General features: G+C 38.5%; 1 protein-coding gene across 2 annotated transcripts; it reads left to right on the top strand.

Moving 5' to 3' along the window:
• The first annotated feature begins 9831 nt into the window (after window positions 1–9831).
• snx4 (sorting nexin 4) lies at window positions 9832–17708 on the top strand. Of its 2 annotated transcripts, none has more exons than XM_085249782.1 (14): window positions 9832–9953; window positions 10690–10814; window positions 11169–11304; window positions 11473–11622; window positions 11913–11960; window positions 12643–12698; window positions 13051–13123; window positions 13506–13567; window positions 13975–14040; window positions 14138–14227; window positions 14981–15080; window positions 15259–15404; window positions 15897–16011; window positions 16173–17708. In XM_085249782.1, the coding sequence occupies exons 1-14, from the start codon at window positions 9942–9944 to the stop codon at window positions 16218–16220; spliced, it is 1227 nt and encodes a 408-aa protein (XP_085105908.1). In that variant the 5' UTR covers window positions 9832–9941; the 3' UTR covers window positions 16221–17708. The 2 variants fall into 2 exon arrangements, with proteins under 2 accessions (XP_085105908.1, XP_085105909.1); XM_085249783.1 differs by having other exon boundaries at window positions 9875–10031.
• Window positions 17709–19720: the final 2012 nt, after the last annotated feature.

Genomic DNA, 19720 nt, shown 5'->3' with positions numbered 1-19720 from the left:
TGTTGCTTGTAGATAGCGTGCTGCTCTTGTTTACTCCCTTCGATCTTACATCATTACAACCACAGCAACATAATAACAGCATGCACTGCAGACACACACACACAAGCAGACATGCACACACACATCTCATCCCATCCTTTCATCGCACACCACATTCACACTTCCCGTAAAACCCTAGCTTCTTAACGATGGGTAGGAACCCAAGATGGGTCACAGCCCTATTTCCGGTGGGTTGCCACATGATAAGGAGTCCTCACATTGTTTAAAGAGTAAGCATCACACACTATATTTCTCATTTTGGTTTAAAGGAAAGAAAAAAAAACAGTTAAAAACATCCTCTTTTATTGATGATAGAGCTTTCCAACCCCCATCTCTCATCTATCCCCAAAATGTTTTGGTCTCTAGCTTTAACTTCTCCCTTTGAATCTCCATAATCCTTCTCTCTCAAGATATACCACAACCATGGAAAAGACTGCATAATTGCTGATTATTACAGGAAGGGGTTACCATACACGGCTGTACAGAGCACAGTTGTTCAAAATGGACTTGCATGCACAAGCATATTGCCTAGGTTGAGGACAAAGTTTCAATTAGACAGTCAGGGTTTTGTTTGTCACTAATCTGTTTTTGGTGAACAAACATAAATAATATTTCAGCATTTTTTACCAAAAAGCATAACTTCTGAATCCCTGGTGAAAGATGAAATAGGTTATAATGGGCTTCAGTTGCTTCTGCTGTGAAAAAAGTAATAGACCGATTTGATCCTGAGAAATTAGTATTAGCAATCAGGAACAACACACAAGTTGCTGTAACTTGTTGAGGATGTGTGGGGTTGTCACAAATTCATTGACAGTTACACTGTATGGATAAAAGTATTAAACCACACTTTTGTGTAATTGTTGAATCCAAATGTTTCAATCAGTCGCATTGCCACAGGTGTGTAAAATCAAGCTCCTAGCCATGGCGTCTGCCTCGACAAACATTTGTGAAAAAATGGGCCTTCCTAAAGAGCCCACTGGTACTGTAATATAAAGTAATGTCAGTTTATGAAATTTCTTCCCTCCTAGATATTCTATGATAAACTCAACCTCAACAACTCATTGACAAAGTTGCAGAACATGTGAAGTCACAGAGCTGGGTTGCTTAGTCCCGATGCACGTAGCACATGTGTCACGGACCCGGTTCCGGGGACTCGAGGTCCGTGAACAGTGAGGACCATTATTGTTATTATTATTGTATTGGATGTATGTTTGCTGCACTGTGCTCTTGTGTTCCATGCTGGTGTGTGTACGTGTGGGTGTCTGCGGGTGTGGCTGAAGGATGAAGGACAGCCACCTGCAGACCTGATGGGCGTGGCCCTGCCGGCTGCCGGTCACGCCTAGGTTCTCACACACCTGCTTCTGATCAGGCTCGTCGGGGGAGCTACTTAACAGAGCGATGGAGCTTCCTCCGGCGCAGCAGGATCGTTGAGTTAGACTCCATGTCAGTGTTTAAAGTACTGGTCAGTGTATGCCTGCTGGAGTTGGTGCCATAACGGCGGTGTCTGTTGTTTTTTCCTCAGGAGAGCGGAACACGGGACTGCAGGACGCACAGGGTGTGCGCAGGCACGGGAGCAGAGAGCACGGAATACCAGCACTTGGGAGAAGGCACAACACAGGAGTTGAGGGAGCACTCTGGAGACCTATTGCGTGGTGTACATTTACCCCCACTGTAAATAAATGCACTGTTCATTGCACTAAGTCCAGCGTTTGGGTCCTTTCTCCAACATTCCCCACGGTCTGCCAGCCAGACCGTGACAACATGAATGTCACTGCAGATTTCCAAACCTACTCTGGCTTTAACAGTGCAAAAACTGAGTTAGGAGCTTTGTGGTACAGGTCTTCATGGTCAACCCACTGCAAGCGGAGTGCAAATTTCTGATGTCCAAATAAATGTCTAAATGTCTGATGGAGTCGTGTAAAACATGTCACCACTGGACTCTAGAGCAGTGGAAATGTGCTTTCTGGAGTAACAACTTAATTTTCTCTATTTTTGTTGCATCCTGATAAATAAGTCTGGTTCTGGTGAATGCCAGCAGAATGTTGCCTACCTGACTGCAATGTGTTAGCTGTGAAGTTTGGTGCAGGTGGAACAATGCTATGTTTTTTGTTTGTTTGTTTTTTCTGGGGCTGGCCTGTGCCCCTTATCCCTTTTGTGGTAAAAGGGATGCATGGCTGGATGACTTATGCATGGAAGAAACTGACTCAAACAGCTCTGGAATGATGCAGAATGGAGATTGTGAGCCAAACCCCAAAGTCCAACATCAGAGTCTGACACAAATGCACTTTGGATGAACAAGCAAATATTCCCACAGACACACGCCGAATTCTTGTAGAAACCCTTTTCAGAAGAGTAAAAGCCAACTCCATATTGACGCCGATGGATTTAGAGTGGGATGTCATAAAAGCTCCAGTAGTGGATAAGTGGCTCATTACTTTTGCTTGTATAGTGTGTTTTGTGATTACCAGCCAGTCTTACAAAGGTAAGACTTAGTTAATTGCCCACAATTCAGAAAATGCACAGAGAAAAAAACACATAGCTAAATAAAATGTAAAGATATTGCTTGTATTTACAACAGTCACAGAGCAATGAGAGTATCCCTTTTTGAAAACAGCAAGGCCTTATGCAACCATTCTAATGAGACTGCTGAGTCAAATTTGACCAAATCTGATCCTTAGAATGTATTTCACAGTTGAAATGTAAGAGAGGATCTTTTAAAAGCAGCTCCATCTCTCATCATACTTAAAAACAGTCTGAATATTCATAAAGGTACAGATTTCCTTCAGTAAACTGTTCAGTGAACTGTACCTCAAAACTGTTCGTTATAACCTTTTTTACATGATTTTAGCAAACTGGAATAAATATCCCTTAAAGACCCCTCCAAATAATTAAAATAAAATAAAATACCTAGCGAAACCTTTTGAAAATAAGTAATCGGTAAAGTAACAGGATCAGTAATTAGTAACTAACTACTATTTTCAAGTAACTTGACCAACACTGGTGGTTAGCACCGTCACCTCACACCAAAAATATCCATGGTTTGAATTCACTAGCCAGCTTTAACATTACCATAACAGTATAAATAAACTACTTCATTCTCAACTTCTATTTGTTAACAACTTTGATAATTTTGTTTAGTTTTAACATTTTGCACAAAGGTAACAATAAGAAAAAAGTACTGCTGTCTTAGTTTAAGCCATAGTTTCTGCTAAACCTAGGCCGAAAGACTTTGACGGATGGACCAGGAAGCAGGTATGCCAAAAGCATGGCAAGCTGTCATTGGTAGGCTTTCAGACTGCCCAAAATGATGGTCCCAAGTGCTAATGTCTGCTCTGCAGACAACAAAATAGATAATTTCTTCTGAGGTTTACCAAGCATAACTGCTTTCTTCTTTGCAGAAACATAGCTTAACAACAATATCCCAGATGCTAGCTATTTGCTAGCATCTGGGATGTCACAATGCAGACATAACCTCAGTAAAGCATGTTAAGACTCAAACTGGCAGTATGTGTTTAAGTGAGTGATGCTTGGTGTCATTTGATGAAGTTAATATTTTTACTTTTCCAGCTGAAACATTGTTACTGTCTTTGCTTTGGCATAGCACCTAAAACAAAGGTATTCGTTTTTTGATTTGTTTAATTTTGTTTTTACTCAACTATCAAAATCTTTCATTAGAATGAGATAAATAAATATTGTATTTTCCTACAGTTTTAGTCATTTAAAAAAACTATGAAGTAAAACTTATAGAATATTAATTGTTTTTTACTATGTCTTACTGTTTTGGTATCACTTAAAAGGATCCACAAACTCAAACATGATGCAAAGGCCATGTCCCTATATGCACGTACTCTCTTCTTCTTTCTCTCTCACACACATGTACACACACTTACATACATCTTGCTCCCAGCAGATGTTTCATTCACCGCTGCCTTCCCAGAAACCCACAAGTGAGCGTATTTTCCCGCCGCAGGGTCGGGGAGCAGAACCACTGAAGAAGACCGCTGCACCCCAACATAAAACAAAACACCAGAGGGAAAAAAATGTACAGAAAACCTTTCAAAAAGGAAAGGAAGGGAAAAAAGCAAAGGATTTTCTAATCCATCCTTTATTGAGGTGGCTGGTTTTCGGCAGCGCAACCTTTTTTATGTGTGAGAAGACTGGCCTGTAATTTGGGTAGCCACGGCAACCAGAGGGACTTGTAATAAAACGAGACTCTATTCTGGGATGCTCTGTAATAATGGACGCCACCATCCACTCCTCCTGTTAGAGATGGATGGATGGATGGATGGATGGATGGATGGATGGATGGATGGATGGATGGATGGATCACCTAGTCTATAGACTGAAAGCAAGATGGACTGTGGATATTTAACTACTTAATCATATTAGTCAGTCAGGCTCACACTAACTATATCATTCAGTACTGATCCTTATGCAATTCTAGTTTTGATCAATACCTGATAGAACTTCCTAACTTCTGAGTTCTACCAGGTACCAGGTATCTACCAGGTCATTATGCCCTTCAACACCGCACAAGTCAGTGTGGTTAAATTTCTGTATTCAGACACCTCTCTATAATCTCCACGCCATGTTAACAGTCACCCATTATGCCAAGGCCATAATTAGGAAATCACGTTGGCATATACATCCTGTCATTAGAAGTGTCTATTGCTATTGCATTGTAATTACATTTTAGTAGGTTGTTATTACACCATTTAGAAGCTGTCCGTCTTACCTCAATCTCCTCCTTAATTGGTTATGTTGGTCTGTCCCGCCCCCTGGGTCCGCCTACCTCTTTGACGGAACATTCCAGCGGTCTAAGCATTTTAAACTGGAGTATTACAACCAAGTCTAATATGCCACAGAATGAAAGAAATGAAGAAGAGGAAAAAATGTGGAAGAGAGAGGGAGAGAAATTAGAAAAAAGACTTGGAAAAGAGAAGTTTTTAAAAAAGGATCAAGAAGACATGAAAGAGGGAAAAGGGTGAAAAACACAGTTTTTGTGTTGCATGACAGATTCCCTCCCAGCCAACCAAGGCTTGTCCTTTAATACCCAGAAGCTTTAATGTGGCTTCTCAACGATTGCACATGGGGCAAAGCTGACCACATTTCTGCCATGCTGCTTATTATACTGCATTGCTCACACTCACACTGCATATATGTGTGTGTGTGTGTGTGTGTGTGTGTGTGTGTGTGTGTGTGTGTGTGTGTGTGTGTGTGTGTGTGTGTGTGTGTGAGAGAGAGAGAGAGAGAGAGAGAGAGAGAGAGAGAGAGTCTAAGGTAACAGCATACACATGCTTGCTGAAAAGCTGTGGCAGTCATGCAGAGAAGGCTGCACTGAGACTTGCTTGTCTTAATTTGTCAACACATTGGTGATGGATGAGAGAGAGGGAATCAGGAGGACAGCAGGAAAAAGAAAATAATATTTTTTGGATTTCATGCAAGCATCGTGAGTGTTTAAGGAGTGGTAAAGTTTGTAAAAGTCAGCATTATATATACATATATAAGACAGTAATATATATATATATAGATAGATATATAGATAGATAGATAGATAGATAGATAGATAGATAGATAGATAGATAGATAGATAGATAGATAGATAGATAGATAGATAGATAGATAGATAGATAGATAGATAGATAGATAGATAGATAGATAGATAGATAGATAGATAGATAGATAGATAGATAGATATGTATACATGCCATTTGGCTCGGTTTGAAATAGACAACTCTGAACTAGAAGCTTCTAATGCTACTATAAGAGTATAACTATAATAAACTGTCAAAAATTAGGTTTATGGGGGTCACTTAAAAAATAAAAACACGAAGACCTAATATAAATCGGAATAACACACAGGGGCATACTTTAATTGTAGGTAATCCCAAGTATACCGCATCATCATGTGTGTGCTATACAGACTCACCCACGCAAATAAACACACTGCATGAGTTTTCCACCACTCTCAAAGGCAAGAATAGAAGGATGAATGAGAGGAAAATGAAGGATGGAGACTATGACATGGAGCAAAACATGTGTTCCTTTCTAACTGACCACAAGGACTTCCTCTTTATGATCTTCGTGACCAGCCTTGTGCATACAGCATGTACACACATACACACTTAAGCATACACATAAAATGCAACTTCCTAAAACTTGTTATTGACCAGATCTGGTTTTTTAAAAATCCCATAAATGATTGTATCTAAGCCAATCGTGCAATTATTTCAAAACCATGAAAAACATTTTTTAAGGCAAACAAAAATACATATTCTGACAGGATTTTAGTTCATAAAGACAAAGTATGAATAAAAGATATGCAATCACAGATGTCACTCAAACCTTAACAATTATTGATAAATTATTTGTAAATCTTTTCCATCCATCTATCAATACATCCAATTTCTGCAACAGAAGCAGCAGTCTAAGCAGAGATGCCCAGATCCCTCCAGTCACTTCCCCCAGCCCTTCCAGGGGGGACCTGAAGTTATTCCCAGCTAAGAAATGTTAGCTCTCCAGCATATCTTGAGTTTTCTAACAGGTTTCCTCCAGATTGGACATACATGAAACATGACATCTAAGTTGAACCTGGTGGAATCCTATGCCCACTCCTCACACTATCTCTTAAGGTGACACCCTAGGGAGGAAGCTCTGACTGACTTCTGTATCTGTGATCTTATTCTCTACTCAGAGTTTGTGGCCATAATTAAGAAACAACTGGATCAACTAGTAAATCAAAATTTTGCTTTCTTATTCAACTCCTTCTTCAACTTAACCTACCAATAGAACCTATCAATTGCTACTGACACTGCACCATTCCCTCTTTCCAGTCCACTCCTCCTCACTCCTGAACAAGACCCTAATATACTTGAATTCCTCTGCTTGGGGCTGAACTTCTCGCCAGTACCCAGAAATGTAGAAAGGTGGTCTAGAGGCAACCAAACATGAAATCCTCCACCGCTTGGCTGCGCCTAAAAATTCTGTCCTAAAAGTCAGATGTATAATTGGTGGCAAAGGGTAGCCCAGGCAGAATCTAACATCCACAGCAAACAGGTTTGACTTATAGCTAGTATTCCAAATCATGCTCTTAACTGTACAAGTATTGAACAGGCCATAACAACGGTGCAGATTGCCCCAACAGATCTCCCAAAAACACCTCTACAGTGAGATATTATATTACTGTCTTCAAATAGTCTATTTTGAAAATAAAAATACATACACATGTATATTTATGTTATGCAATATATATATTGATTGTCCGTGCATATGTATATTGCTGTACATCAGAGTGAATTGTGCAGAGATTTGTGCAGTGTGTAATGGCTGGTTGTGCAGGCCAACTACACAATACACGTTTCCTTGTAGTGTTTAGGATGTTGTGTTGCTAGATCTTTACATAATGTACTGTAAATATTACCAAAAACCCATTAATATTACAGTAATATGCTTTTTCATTGAAAGTATTCATTATGCAATAATAACACATCTGAAATTTGTAAATAGACAAATTATGTCAGGGAAAATTGCATTTAGTTGTTTCACTTTCAGAGTACAAATTCTAGTCTGTCATGATTTGACATTTACAGGCAATTAGCACCACTACAGTGTTTCTTCTGTGATTGGTCAAGAAACCAGTTATATTCATTCATATTGATGACTGTAGCCTGCTTTATTTGATTTTTGCTACCATCTGCTGTTCAAAAGTCAAAACACCAACAGAGAACAGTTTTCTCTAGCAAATGAATTTACAAATTATCAGGCAGTACAGAGGTGGGTATACGGTAATATTCAGTTAGTAGATATGAAAGATGTTTCTCTGGTCAACAGAGCTGCATTAAAACTAGATTAAAACTGCAGTAGTTAATTGATTTTGGCATGCGCAATATTAATTTTATCAGTAGAATCAATATTCACTTCCCAAAACAATAATAGTTAGCAGTCATTGTGAAAGAGATAATGAGTCTCTATAAGTCTATATATCTATATTTACATCTATGATAAACCCAACAGATTTTGTTCAGAATCTCCAAATATCAACAGTCACGCGTACACACAGAAACTGTGCAAAGCTTATTGTAGCTCAGCATTCAAGAACATTGGTCAGCGAGCTCTAAAAAGTTGTCAAATGGCCAATTATAGACAGCCAAATAGGGCTGGAGGTGTGTGTGTCTATATATTTGTGTGCGTGCGGGTATATGTGGACAGGAAGTGGTGGTGGCTGGTTTGAGGTCAGTGGCAGGAAAGAATGGTAGCTATGCTGTTGCTCAGACAACGGCTGGTCACAGCTCAAGCTTTTGGTTTCCTGACACACTGCAGCCTGAAACCGCATCACACCATCACTCCTTCCATCCGCCCATACCTGGTGCATTTGTGCCATCGATAATTTTAAAAGTAATGATTATATTTTTCATTTTACCATCATAATGTTTCTCTATTTTTATGCCTTTTTTCTCACTCCATCCACCCCACATCCCATAACACTCCATCAAACCACTCTATGCCCAGTGGCATCTGCTTCCTTACTAAATCCTGCTCCACCCTTCTCTTTAAACATTAAACACTGAACAACAGCGTGACCACAGGAACTAAAAGGCCGTGTTTCTGTGCTGTTTACTAGCCTGAGGAATACCACATCCCTCTCATTCAGAACTGGGCCCACAACCATCTACAAAAAAAATGAGGCACGAAAAGATATGACCACAGTGAGGAAACTCATCATGTATGACACCTTTTTCACATTTTTGTGACTATAAAAACAATGGCAAGAAGGCATTGTGTAAGACAAGGAATACTGTAAATGTATAGGGCAATGGCTGCTACTTTTTCATTTGCTAAAAGCACATTTTATATCATGTTTAACCAACAAACTAGTGTTCTAGCCATATAAGAAAGCAAGCATTTGTTTTAACTGCACAGTCCTTTTTTACGAAATAAAATGTTGAAAGATACTTTGCAATAGGCAATACACAGCATACAAAGCAAGAGCTAAATGTAACACAATTAAAGAAAAAAAATCAAAGCCTACATATATTTAAAAAAAAAAACCATAAAACCAAGAGAAAGAAAGCAGAATTGGATTCAAGACTAAATTAAAGGGAGAAATACTGAAATAAGACTAACGCAAAATAGGTAAAAGTTCCAAAAACACAATGCAAAAATTCAGATAACTGTCTACATATATCACACTCACTGCTTATTATCATTCAATGGACGTTTACACTTAGGAGAACATTTACACACTTGGGATTTTGCAACAAGACCAACCGTTTACAAAGTATAGGGTGGAAACGAATGAGTGCCACAATCCAACCAGCAGATGTCAGTATTGCCAAAAAAAAGGTGTCGAATAAGCTATGCAAAGGGTAATGGGTTCAACAATGAGGAGTATTGCATGGAAAGCTGCTTTGCAACTTGTAGACACACCTTGTGCAACTATTTCACACGTGCAACCATGTTATGTTTTTTATGTTTTTGCATAATCACGAGGGAAATCCCCTTAATTCTGTAAGATCTGAACATTAACAATTATGCTAAAACTAAAAAAAATACCTATATATTCGGTGTCATTGATTGCAGAGTAATTTGCTATTGTATGTATATATATATATATATATATATATATATATATATATATATATATATATATATATATATATATATTGTCTTTGCTTTAGTCTCGTGAGATCGAGTGTGGGATAATAACAGCTTAATACGTACGTATAATTTGCCTAGATGCAAATACTAAAACGCTCAAATGATCACCGAAACCAAAAGCACAGACCCAAAGCAAACCATTTTCCCAGCCGTGAACTGCGCGTGCGCAGAAAACAGGCACCAGTCCACTGCCAGCTCAGCTGACAGCAGCAGCGGCGGCGGCAGTACTCTGGCAGCCTATAACCATGGCAGACTCTGTAAGTAGCGAAGAAGTAGCAGTGATTAGTAATACCGACATCACTTCCACGGAATCTGAGAACAACATCATAAATACGGTCGTACCCTTTGTTGTTCTTCATAATAACCATACTTGAGGTTTAAAAATCTTTTTTGTTTTTACTGCTGAAAACCTTTCAAATAGGGCCTAATTTAATGTTAGCCAGTTGGAGCGTCGAAGACTTTTCCACTGTTTCTACAAAAAGCCTGCGGAGTTTTATGAAACGTTCACTGGCTTCCCCCGCTAGATTTAGCTTACTCCCTTCTGCGGCTTAGCGTTAAATTAATTAAATGACTTAAAGTTGCTTCTGCGAAGACTGTGTCAAACTTTAGTCCTAAACTTTAGTCTTCCTGACGTTAGCTTGCTAGCTATTAAGTCTGAACGCTAAACCTAAGTTTATGTTAGCCATGTTGCCCATTCTGCTCTTTGAGTGCTAACCTGTTAGAAAGATTGAATTCCGAATACTAAAGCAACTTTCCCCCCCAGTATTTCGGTGATTATGGTCTTGTCTTGTGACCTGCACACGCCTGCCATAACTCTGTGTGCTGTACTATTGTTATAGTATCTCCAGCTAACCAAAACAGATGACCCTTATTTTATACTCAAGTTTAATGCATATTTCTGTTCTTTTAGCCCCTGTCCGTTGCCGCTAACACTCTTCCATATGTTTACCTTTTTTTGACTTCCATACTCATAATTTATTCTGGTGTGTGCAGATGGTGGAAAGAGGGACGGCTCTGTTGAGGAAACTGGAGATAAATGTGGCAGAGGCAGAGAAGAGAACAGGGAAGAACACTGTTAACATGCAGGAAACATACACTGTGTACCTGATTGAAATACGGTAGGTTGTAAAGTGAAGCATTCACTTTTCTGTCCGCATCATAGGTGCATCATATGCAAATATTTAGTGCTTATAAAAAAGTAGAGAGAGGTGGAGTACGAACACTTGCATTCTTTTGCGTGTTTTTTTTATTTATTTATTTTTTACCTCAGATATATTACAGTTTGCACAACAAATTTGCCTTTTTGTCTTGATTTTTATAGTATTGAACTGGGAAAATATAGTCACATCATGTACAGTACAGTTGTGTCAACTGGCAAGTTGCTATGAATGAAAGTGTAGTAGCTCAAGCATCTACCACTTTTTTTGACACACCTGAAATACAATTTTTTTTTCTCATTGGTCTTTGTCCAGGCCTGCTGAAACAGAGGGAGGGACACCAGCGGCACCTGACACTTTGTGGAGACGCTACAGTGAGTTTGAGCTTCTCCGAACTTACCTGCTGGTCACCTATCCCTACATTATCATCCCCCCGCTACCAGAGAAAAGGGTGAGTAATGCGTAGGTGGTGGGAAAGGACTAATCAATAATTTTAAAAAAAGAATTAAATGGAAATTATTAAGTGACTATTACTAATACAGCTTACCTTCAACTTCATAGTAAATAATATTCAGCCATTTACCTTTTTTGTTTCCACCCTTGTTTGTGTCTCTTACAGGCCGAGTTTGTGTGGCACAAGCTTTCAGCAGACAACTTAGATCCAGACTTTGTTGAGCGGCGGCGAGTTGGCCTGGAAAATTTCCTGTTGCGTGTTGCATCACATCCGGTCCTCTCCAATGACAAAATTTTCTTCCTCTTTCTTACAGAGGTTAGCAGCCTAACATAAGTTGCATAATGTCCGTGTAGATCTTTTGCCATTCATGTAGTATATTCACGCCTTCCACATTCACAGTATAACAGATTTCAAACTGACGTTAAAGATGAACCCTGAACTGTAAAGAATTTAAGAGCTATTTATGCACCCATAGTTGGTAGATTTGTCTCTTCATTGCAGCCGCTTTTGTAGCTGGAATACCCCGTTTTTTGTTTTTTGGAGAGGGGTTATACAATCTGGCTGACTTTCGAGTCTGTCATGTATTTTTTCTGTCATTTCTTTAGGAAAAGGGATGGAGAGATGCGGTTTTGGAAACGGGCTTCCAAGACAAGGTACAACCAGATGGAGTGTGAAAGACACAAGTTCAGGTCACATGTGTAAACGATGCAAGTAGTTTCCAGGTCTGACAAGGAAAGCTGATGTTGGAAGTGCCAGAAACTGGCATTCTTTCTAATGGCCAGCAGGGGGCATCTAAAGTTATGGTTTCATGGAAGACCATGGGAAAACCACTGCCCACTCTTTTGATCAATGCCTCCTGTAAATACTTTCCTGATGAGCTTATGGGCTGAATCACTACTTTCAGTATGATTATCCCTTTTTAAATTATTGGTCCCACCAGTGTCCAGAAGGACAATAAACCAGGGTAAGCTTTTTTGCCTGTATAAACTGTTCTTGCCACAAACTAATGGCCAAGTGGCAAACATGACAGAAATACATGTCTGCTTAATACTGTGTGATTTATTTTGAACTAATTTCCAGTTCAAAAGTAAGTTGCATATGAGCATGCAGGTGACAATGACATGACGGTGGCAAATCTCAGCTCAGAGCTTTAAAACCAAACCAGCCTGTGGCTCCTTCCATCTTTTATACACTGTAAATGATTCTGTTGATGTTTTCATCATTTTAATCTGAATTTCATATCCGCATTTTTTGTGTGTTTTACAAATTCAAACTGAGTTATGTTTAAAGCACTTCTTCGTATATTTTGCTGTGTGTAATTCTTTTCCCTAACAGGCTGATTCCAGACTCAAGTCTCTGAGTGCCATGTTCAGAGTCAAGAATCCTGACAAGTAGGTGTAAAAACAGCCAAACCTAACCTAATTTTTCCATTTTCTAGGATTTATGCAAGTTACACAACTTAGACAGATTTAAGACTATTGTGAAATACTTTCTCAGGAATTTTTAATAACTAAAATAAATGAAATATTCATTATAAAATCAGGCAGCAAAAACAGGGTGTAAGATGTGTGATAATCACTTGGATATATTTATGAGCACAAATATGAAAATTCTATTTTTACCACCATATTAAGTAATAATTTATTCTGTTCCAAGGCAAACTGAAAGAACAAATTTCTAGAGTGAATAATGTAAAAGAAAATACTGTTCAATCAGTTACTTTTCTTCTTGTTTTGCCTCTAGGCGGTTTACAGCACTGAAACAGTACAGTGATGAACTGAACAGCGTCATCTCTCAGTTACTCAGAATTCGAGCGGTAAGTTTTGGCACGTTTGTTTAGAGAGACTGAGGTTTATCTTAAGTTGATGCTTTGTGCAAGCCGTGGGCATCCGTTGGTGGTTGCTTGTGGAACTTCAAATTCCAACATTTTTGTCTCTGAAATACAAAAATCTGTATCTACTTTCCTAGAATTTTGACTTTCTTTTCCAGGGCACTCACCATTTTATCTTGGACGTCTACTCCATAGCATGCCAACATTTATTATTTAAAAGTGATTTAAAAGCTGGCTGCATCCAAGACATTGAGAATAATAGAAAGTTATTGAATTGCACTCTAATGCCAAATGTATCTCTTCAAGGTTTTTAAAGCAGACGGTCTAAGGTCTGTTTCTAATGATTAGTTTTGTTTTTTTCTTCTAGCGAGTAGCAGACAGGCTATATGGAGTTTACAAAGTCCATGGTAACTATGGCAGAGTTTTCAGGTGAGGAACACCTGTTCTACTCTGTTTTCTACTGTATCAAATTATAGTTACAAGCATAAATTACTGTATCCATTTATATAAGCAGAATAAAAACACATTTTAGGCAGATGATATTTTACCTTATATTGAATTAGGTCACTTAAAAAGTTTCCCTGCAGCAATAATGCATTTAGTATTAAAGGATTGTTGTGGGTCATTAGGGAATTCCTTTTTTCATAGATATGCCTCAATTGCCTTCTTTGTTTCTGTATGCCCACACAATCTCCTTTTGTTTGGGTAATCATGATATAATAGATACTTAACTACTTAAAAACAATCATTATTTCAGACAGCCATTTTTCTGTTTAGTGAACAAAGAGAGCTGCTGCATTCAAGTCAAGTATACATGAACATTTTTCTGTCTTTAGTGAGTGGAGCGCAATAGAGAAAGAGATGGGAGATGGACTGCAGAGTGCTGGACACCACATGGACACGTAAGTAAAGGTGTTACCTGAATTGGTGATGGACACAAACACATAATGTTTGTTTGGTATTGCTTCAATTGTACAGTGACTTTGCGTGTTATCTCAGTTATGCTGCATCAATTGACGACATTCTGGAGGAGGAAGAGCACTTTGCAGACCAGCTCAAAGAATACCTCTTCTACACTGACGCCGTCAGGTATTATATTGTGTTACAAGATGGTTTTGTTAACACACTTATCAGGGTAGACAGATGCTCTGAATATGCTGTCATTTTATTACATTTTGCATAAAAGTTGCATACATGAATCTCACCATATGTAAAAACATGGACTTAGACGTTAGGCATAATACAATAATCACTGTGCTGAAGCAGGTATTCTAGCTCAGTTACCGATGCAGCAGTGATTTATAGCAGGAACAGGAAGCCATCATTATCTTTGTTAATATCTGGAAAGGTTAATGTCTTCCATAGCACAGTCATGTAAACAGTAAAAGGAGACTTCATACCAACAAGGCTTCTGCTTGCATAACTTGGAAAGCCTGGACATTTTGTTTTTCATGCTTTACCTTCCACCTCATCTATTCCTTATTTTGTTTTGTTTTTCCTCTTTCACAAACACACAAGGGTTGCTTTGGTCAGTGTGTAACTTCATGCTTTATTCCTCTTAATTGGTCTGTAGTGATGCAGCACACATTTCTGACACTATATCTCTTATTTTATGTTTGCTAAAAATCTATTCTTCTGAATGAATTGAATTTTATTGTAAGCATTAAAACATCATTCAGCAGAGAAAAGAGTGTCAGTTTTGTAGATCAGACGCAGCCCACATCTTTATTTACAGTAAATGTAAATACATTCTGTTGACTGTTATAGCCTTTGTAGCAGAATGCATTCATGTTTTGGGACTGTCAGGGTTTAAAATATGTCTGAATTTGTGTGTGCGTTAAGGTCAGTGTGCAGAAAACATGAGCTGATTCAGTATGAATTGGAGATGGCAGCTCAGGACCTTGCCCAAAAGAAACAACAGAAAGAAGAGCTGGCAACCGGGGTAACACACTTTCACACACTCTGGCTTATAATCTGTCTTTCTCCTCGCACGATATGTGCAAATTAAGAACCAGAAGTGGGCGTGTGTTCAAAAACACCGTTGTGATCCAAATTGTCGTGAACATAATTTAATGCGTGCATTTGTTTTTCCGTGTGTGTCTGTTTGTGTGTGAGTGCAGACGGTGCGAATCTTTTCTTTGAAGGGAATGACCAGTAAATTATTTGGCCAAGAGAGCCCGGAGCAAAAAGAGAGCAGGTTAGCAGCCCTGGAGCAGAGTATTCAGGAAGGAGAGGAAACGGTCAAGGAGAAGAACACCGAGTGCCAGTAAGCACAACACTATCTTATCAACCACTTACCTATTTTGAAATTATCCCTATTTTAAATTTCTCTTCCTCACTGTTCTTCCTCTGTGTGAAAAATATAGCACATAATCTGACTCTGTTTTCTGACTGAACTGTTGCAACTGAACAACATAAATGCAAAGAATAATAACAGGAGACTAGATAATTTTTTCCCCAGCACAAACTGGTGAACTGAGGTATTTGCTGAAAGTGTTGAGAGACAAATTGAGGTTCTGTGTGTAATTAAAAAGTAGTTCTATTCAATTTCTTTTTGTTTTTTTCAACGGAAAAACAAAAGCCAGTGGTATCAGTAGAAAATACAGGAACTAGAACCTAATAAGAATAAGGAACAAAGCAAATGCTGCATTGTTTTTCTTTTCTTCTTCCTCTACCTCTTCCTTTGTTCTTCTCCCTGTGCTTCTTCTCCACGCAAACAGACTAACAGTATCATGCGTCTTTGTGATTGTGCCACCAGGGAGTTTGTGCGAGCAGCATGGGATGACATCGAACATTTTAAAGAGCAGAAAGACAAAGATTTGCGTGAGGCGCTGATAAGCTACGCCATTATGCAGATCAGTATGTGTAAGAAGGTGTGGACATTTATTCTTGTGTGTATTTTGTGTATGTATATAAATTCATAGCATGTGGTCTTTTGTTCAGCAGTACCACTCCTTAACTGTTTAGTATTTCTGTCTTGTCTTTCAATGTCTCTAAGTCACTCCTTTTCTCTGGTACTTGTGTACTGTTACAGGGAATCCAGGTGTGGTCCAATGCCAAGGAGTGTTTCAGCAAAATGTGAGCCGAACTTTCCAAAGCGATCGTACTTTGCACCAAAACTATACTCTGATTGTACAGACTAGGACCAACAGCCAGTGATTATACTGTAGTCCTGTGGAGAAAAGATGGGAACCCAAATGCTGCCTTTAATTTGTTTTGCTATACTCAGTTGAAGCACACACACATTAAAAAAGTGAAAGTGGAACAATGCCTCTTTAACGTCAAGTGTCTTAATAGAACCTTTTCCTTGATTTTCTGACCTTCGTACTTCAGACAGTCCAAATTTACACACTCATCCTTAGTTGCGCTTTCATTAACATGTCCAAGAAGAAAATGTGGCATTATCATTGCACAATGGATCCATGGGATTATCCATGCAGTATATTTCAGTTGTTAGCTCTCTCAATCAGTCACAATGAATAACACAGAGCAATATACTAGTTTGAGTTGACACAGGCTGCACTTTGCAAACAGTGGTTCATGTGACTCGTTTTAGAGTTGCCTGCCTTGATGGAAGGATCTTTACGTGTTACCTTTCAACCCTCTCCAGAATCTCCTTACATAAAGGTTTTCATACTATTTGATTTTAGGTGATTAATGGCAATAGTGATGAGTTAAAGAATGGGGAACTTGTTTCTGATAGAACTTCTAATGTTATGCTTACGTTTGTGTTTAAATTTCACATTTGCAACAGCAAGTCGAACCAAACAAAAGCAGAAGAGTGCACTGGTGAATGTTCAATTTGAAATAAACTGCAAGAAATATGACTGTAAACATGGACCGAGCTTTAGAAAGCCACTACACTTTTTACATTTCCATTTTTCTTTTTCTTAATTTTTTTAAAAGTCATTTTATGTTCGTCACACAGAAGTAATCTTTGTTATTGTTAATCTGTTGCTGACCAAAGTATTGACGACCAAGTGCTTTTATACTACAAATTTATAGTAGAAAATACAGAAGAAGGGTTGAAAAACTTCGGTTATGTGATTTTTGTTTTGTTTTTTGGCTGAGGAAAGAAATCACTCTCACAATTTGAGTTTCATAGTTTAATTGTTTACACAAAATTTAACCGTAAATGCGAAAAATCAGATCCTTTATTTGCTGTCAAGCATTGTAGCTTTAATGCAACAGAAAAAAAACCCATATAGAACTCAGCCCACTGTCAATGTGCCTCACCACTTATTCTGATATGACCTGAGTGCAGCTACACACAGATACAGACTGTTTTTTGGTTGAGATCCTCACATTAGGCTTACATAAACATACACGCATACTTGTGCTTCTTCGATGACATCAATCTGAAGGGGAGAAAAATTGGTGCATAATGGATCTGACGTCTGAATGTTGTGCTGAGATCAGCAAAAATTTTTCCCCAGAATAAACAATTGTTTTACTGAAAGAATCTCAAATTGAAGCTTTATGTATGTTTGTTTTGTTTTTTTTCTAAATGACAAATGTGTCAGATGTAATCATTGTGTTATGACACTAATAAACATTTCCCTTTTTTGAACTTACTGTTGTGTTTTTATACCGACTGGCAGAGGAACCAAAGAGAACGGGGAAGCGGGATGAAATGTGACTGCTGGTTTTGCTTAGCATGTAAAGGTGGCTGTGGGTGTTTTGATTCTTCACGTAGACATGTTTGCTTTTCCTGTTTACATTTATTTGCCGTTAAAAGATAAGAGAAACAGGCTTTTTATTACCAAAGTCTAAAGGTCAAACCTCAGTGATTCATCTCTGCCAAGATAACTCAAAACCATCCCCTCAGGTTTTTTTTTTTAATTTTTCCATGACACTTGTTGGTGCTCATATTAGTGTCTTCAGTGGGTACATGGGTCAAATGCATGCAAATGTACTACACAGCACACAAAATGTAGTGTAAAATTCATTAAAAATGTCAACAAACGGCCCTAGATGGTGGCATGTTGTCTTCTGTGTTTTTATATCTGAACACAGCCCTGAACATTTGGAGTTTATTAAGATTTGAATTAATGGCGCCACCTGTGGATTAATAAAAGCACACGCATTTCACTTTGGCAGAGAGGAAAGGGTTTTTTTGGGGGGTTTTTTTAATGGTGAGGAAAGGAAAATGTTCCCCTTTCAGATCCACCTTCTGGTCGGTTGGTTGGTGTGCATGAGGTCATGTGTGGTTTTCTCAAATGGAAACCTAACATTAATTTAACATCAAAAACAGACCTAAGGCTTACATCAGTGATTTTCTGTCCTCTTCAGAAAATGATATTTTTAATAAATTAAGTCTGTAATTTGCTTCAATCTTAAATCTTAGCACAAGTTTATAAATGTAGAATACACAATCGAAATCATGATTAAACTTATGTGGAAATCATTAAGTCATGAAGGGATAAGCTGCTGTAAGAAAACAAAACAGACAAAAAAAAATCCCTTTAGGTGTCTCAGCCAAGGCCATGGGAAGCAGGGGTACTGAGGATCCTGCAGCACATCCTGGATTCTCTGTTATTTTTATTTACTTTCCATTTAAATTCTATTAGTTTAAGAAAGTTTTAGTAGTGTATGGTGTGTGTGTATCTTGCATAGGTTAAGTTGTGTCCCTGACCACAGATTAGTGACTGCACATGAAAATGGCTATGCAAAACTGAATTTCCCATGAAACATCGTTAGAATCAGCATGCTGCTCCTACAGTACTCACGAAGACAGCCCAAGGAGGTTGGCTATTTCTTTGCTTCAAGGGAGCAGAAAACCAACCTAGAAACTAGACATGATGAAAAGTATGTGGCTGGAAACATACTTTTGGGGTTTGGGTAATATTTGAAATTATTGAGAATATTTGAGGCCTTCCGTGCTCTGCCACAATAAATTAACCAAACATCACCTGTTATTAAGTATTAGTTGGATCCGATGCGTTTCCTTGGCCTGTAAATTGAGCATGGCCGGATCGACAAGATATTTATGTGGCTTTCATAAGAGCCAGCTCAGAGCTGCTATTGGCTGTTACTATTCTGTGGGTAAATCATGGCGTGCTTGTTATCTGGTTACCACTGGTTTTGAAAGGAAATGAGTGTTTGAGGCAGTTGTGATAAAGAGTGAGGCTTAGGTGCAGTGTTGTCTTTGCTGTCTGGATGGTTACAGGTTTATTAATGTTTTCTGTATAAATCTGGCTTTCATCTCGCAGCCGTTCTGTATGATTTTTGTTGGGGTTTTTTTTACTTTATTTTAAAGGCAATCGTCATATTAGGTAACATGGTAACCAAAGTACATTTTACAACATATATAATTTATACAGCTCTTATCTAAATGCTGATGATACTACCCTACCCAACTCATAGTACCATCCCCACAGCTATGACCTCAGCACATAAGAGATAGATCCTTTCGAGGTCTTGCTGGACCCTTTATCAAAATTTGGGAAATACTTAATGAATGACACGATTATACTCATTAGTGGCACTTTCGAGTTAAAATAGTGCATGGCGGCTGCTATCATGAATGACACAAGTCCTAATCGGCACTAATCGCGCTTGATAACGAAGAGCATGCACCCG

The sequence above is a fragment of the Mchenga conophoros genome, linkage group LG16, assembly GCF_057382185.1.
Source record: "Mchenga conophoros isolate Kocher_MC1m ecotype Shallow Benthic linkage group LG16, M_conophoros_male_GT1.1, whole genome shotgun sequence".
Lineage (NCBI taxonomy): Eukaryota > Metazoa > Chordata > Actinopteri > Cichliformes > Cichlidae > Mchenga > Mchenga conophoros.
This window is presented reverse-complemented; position numbering and strand designations above follow the sequence as displayed.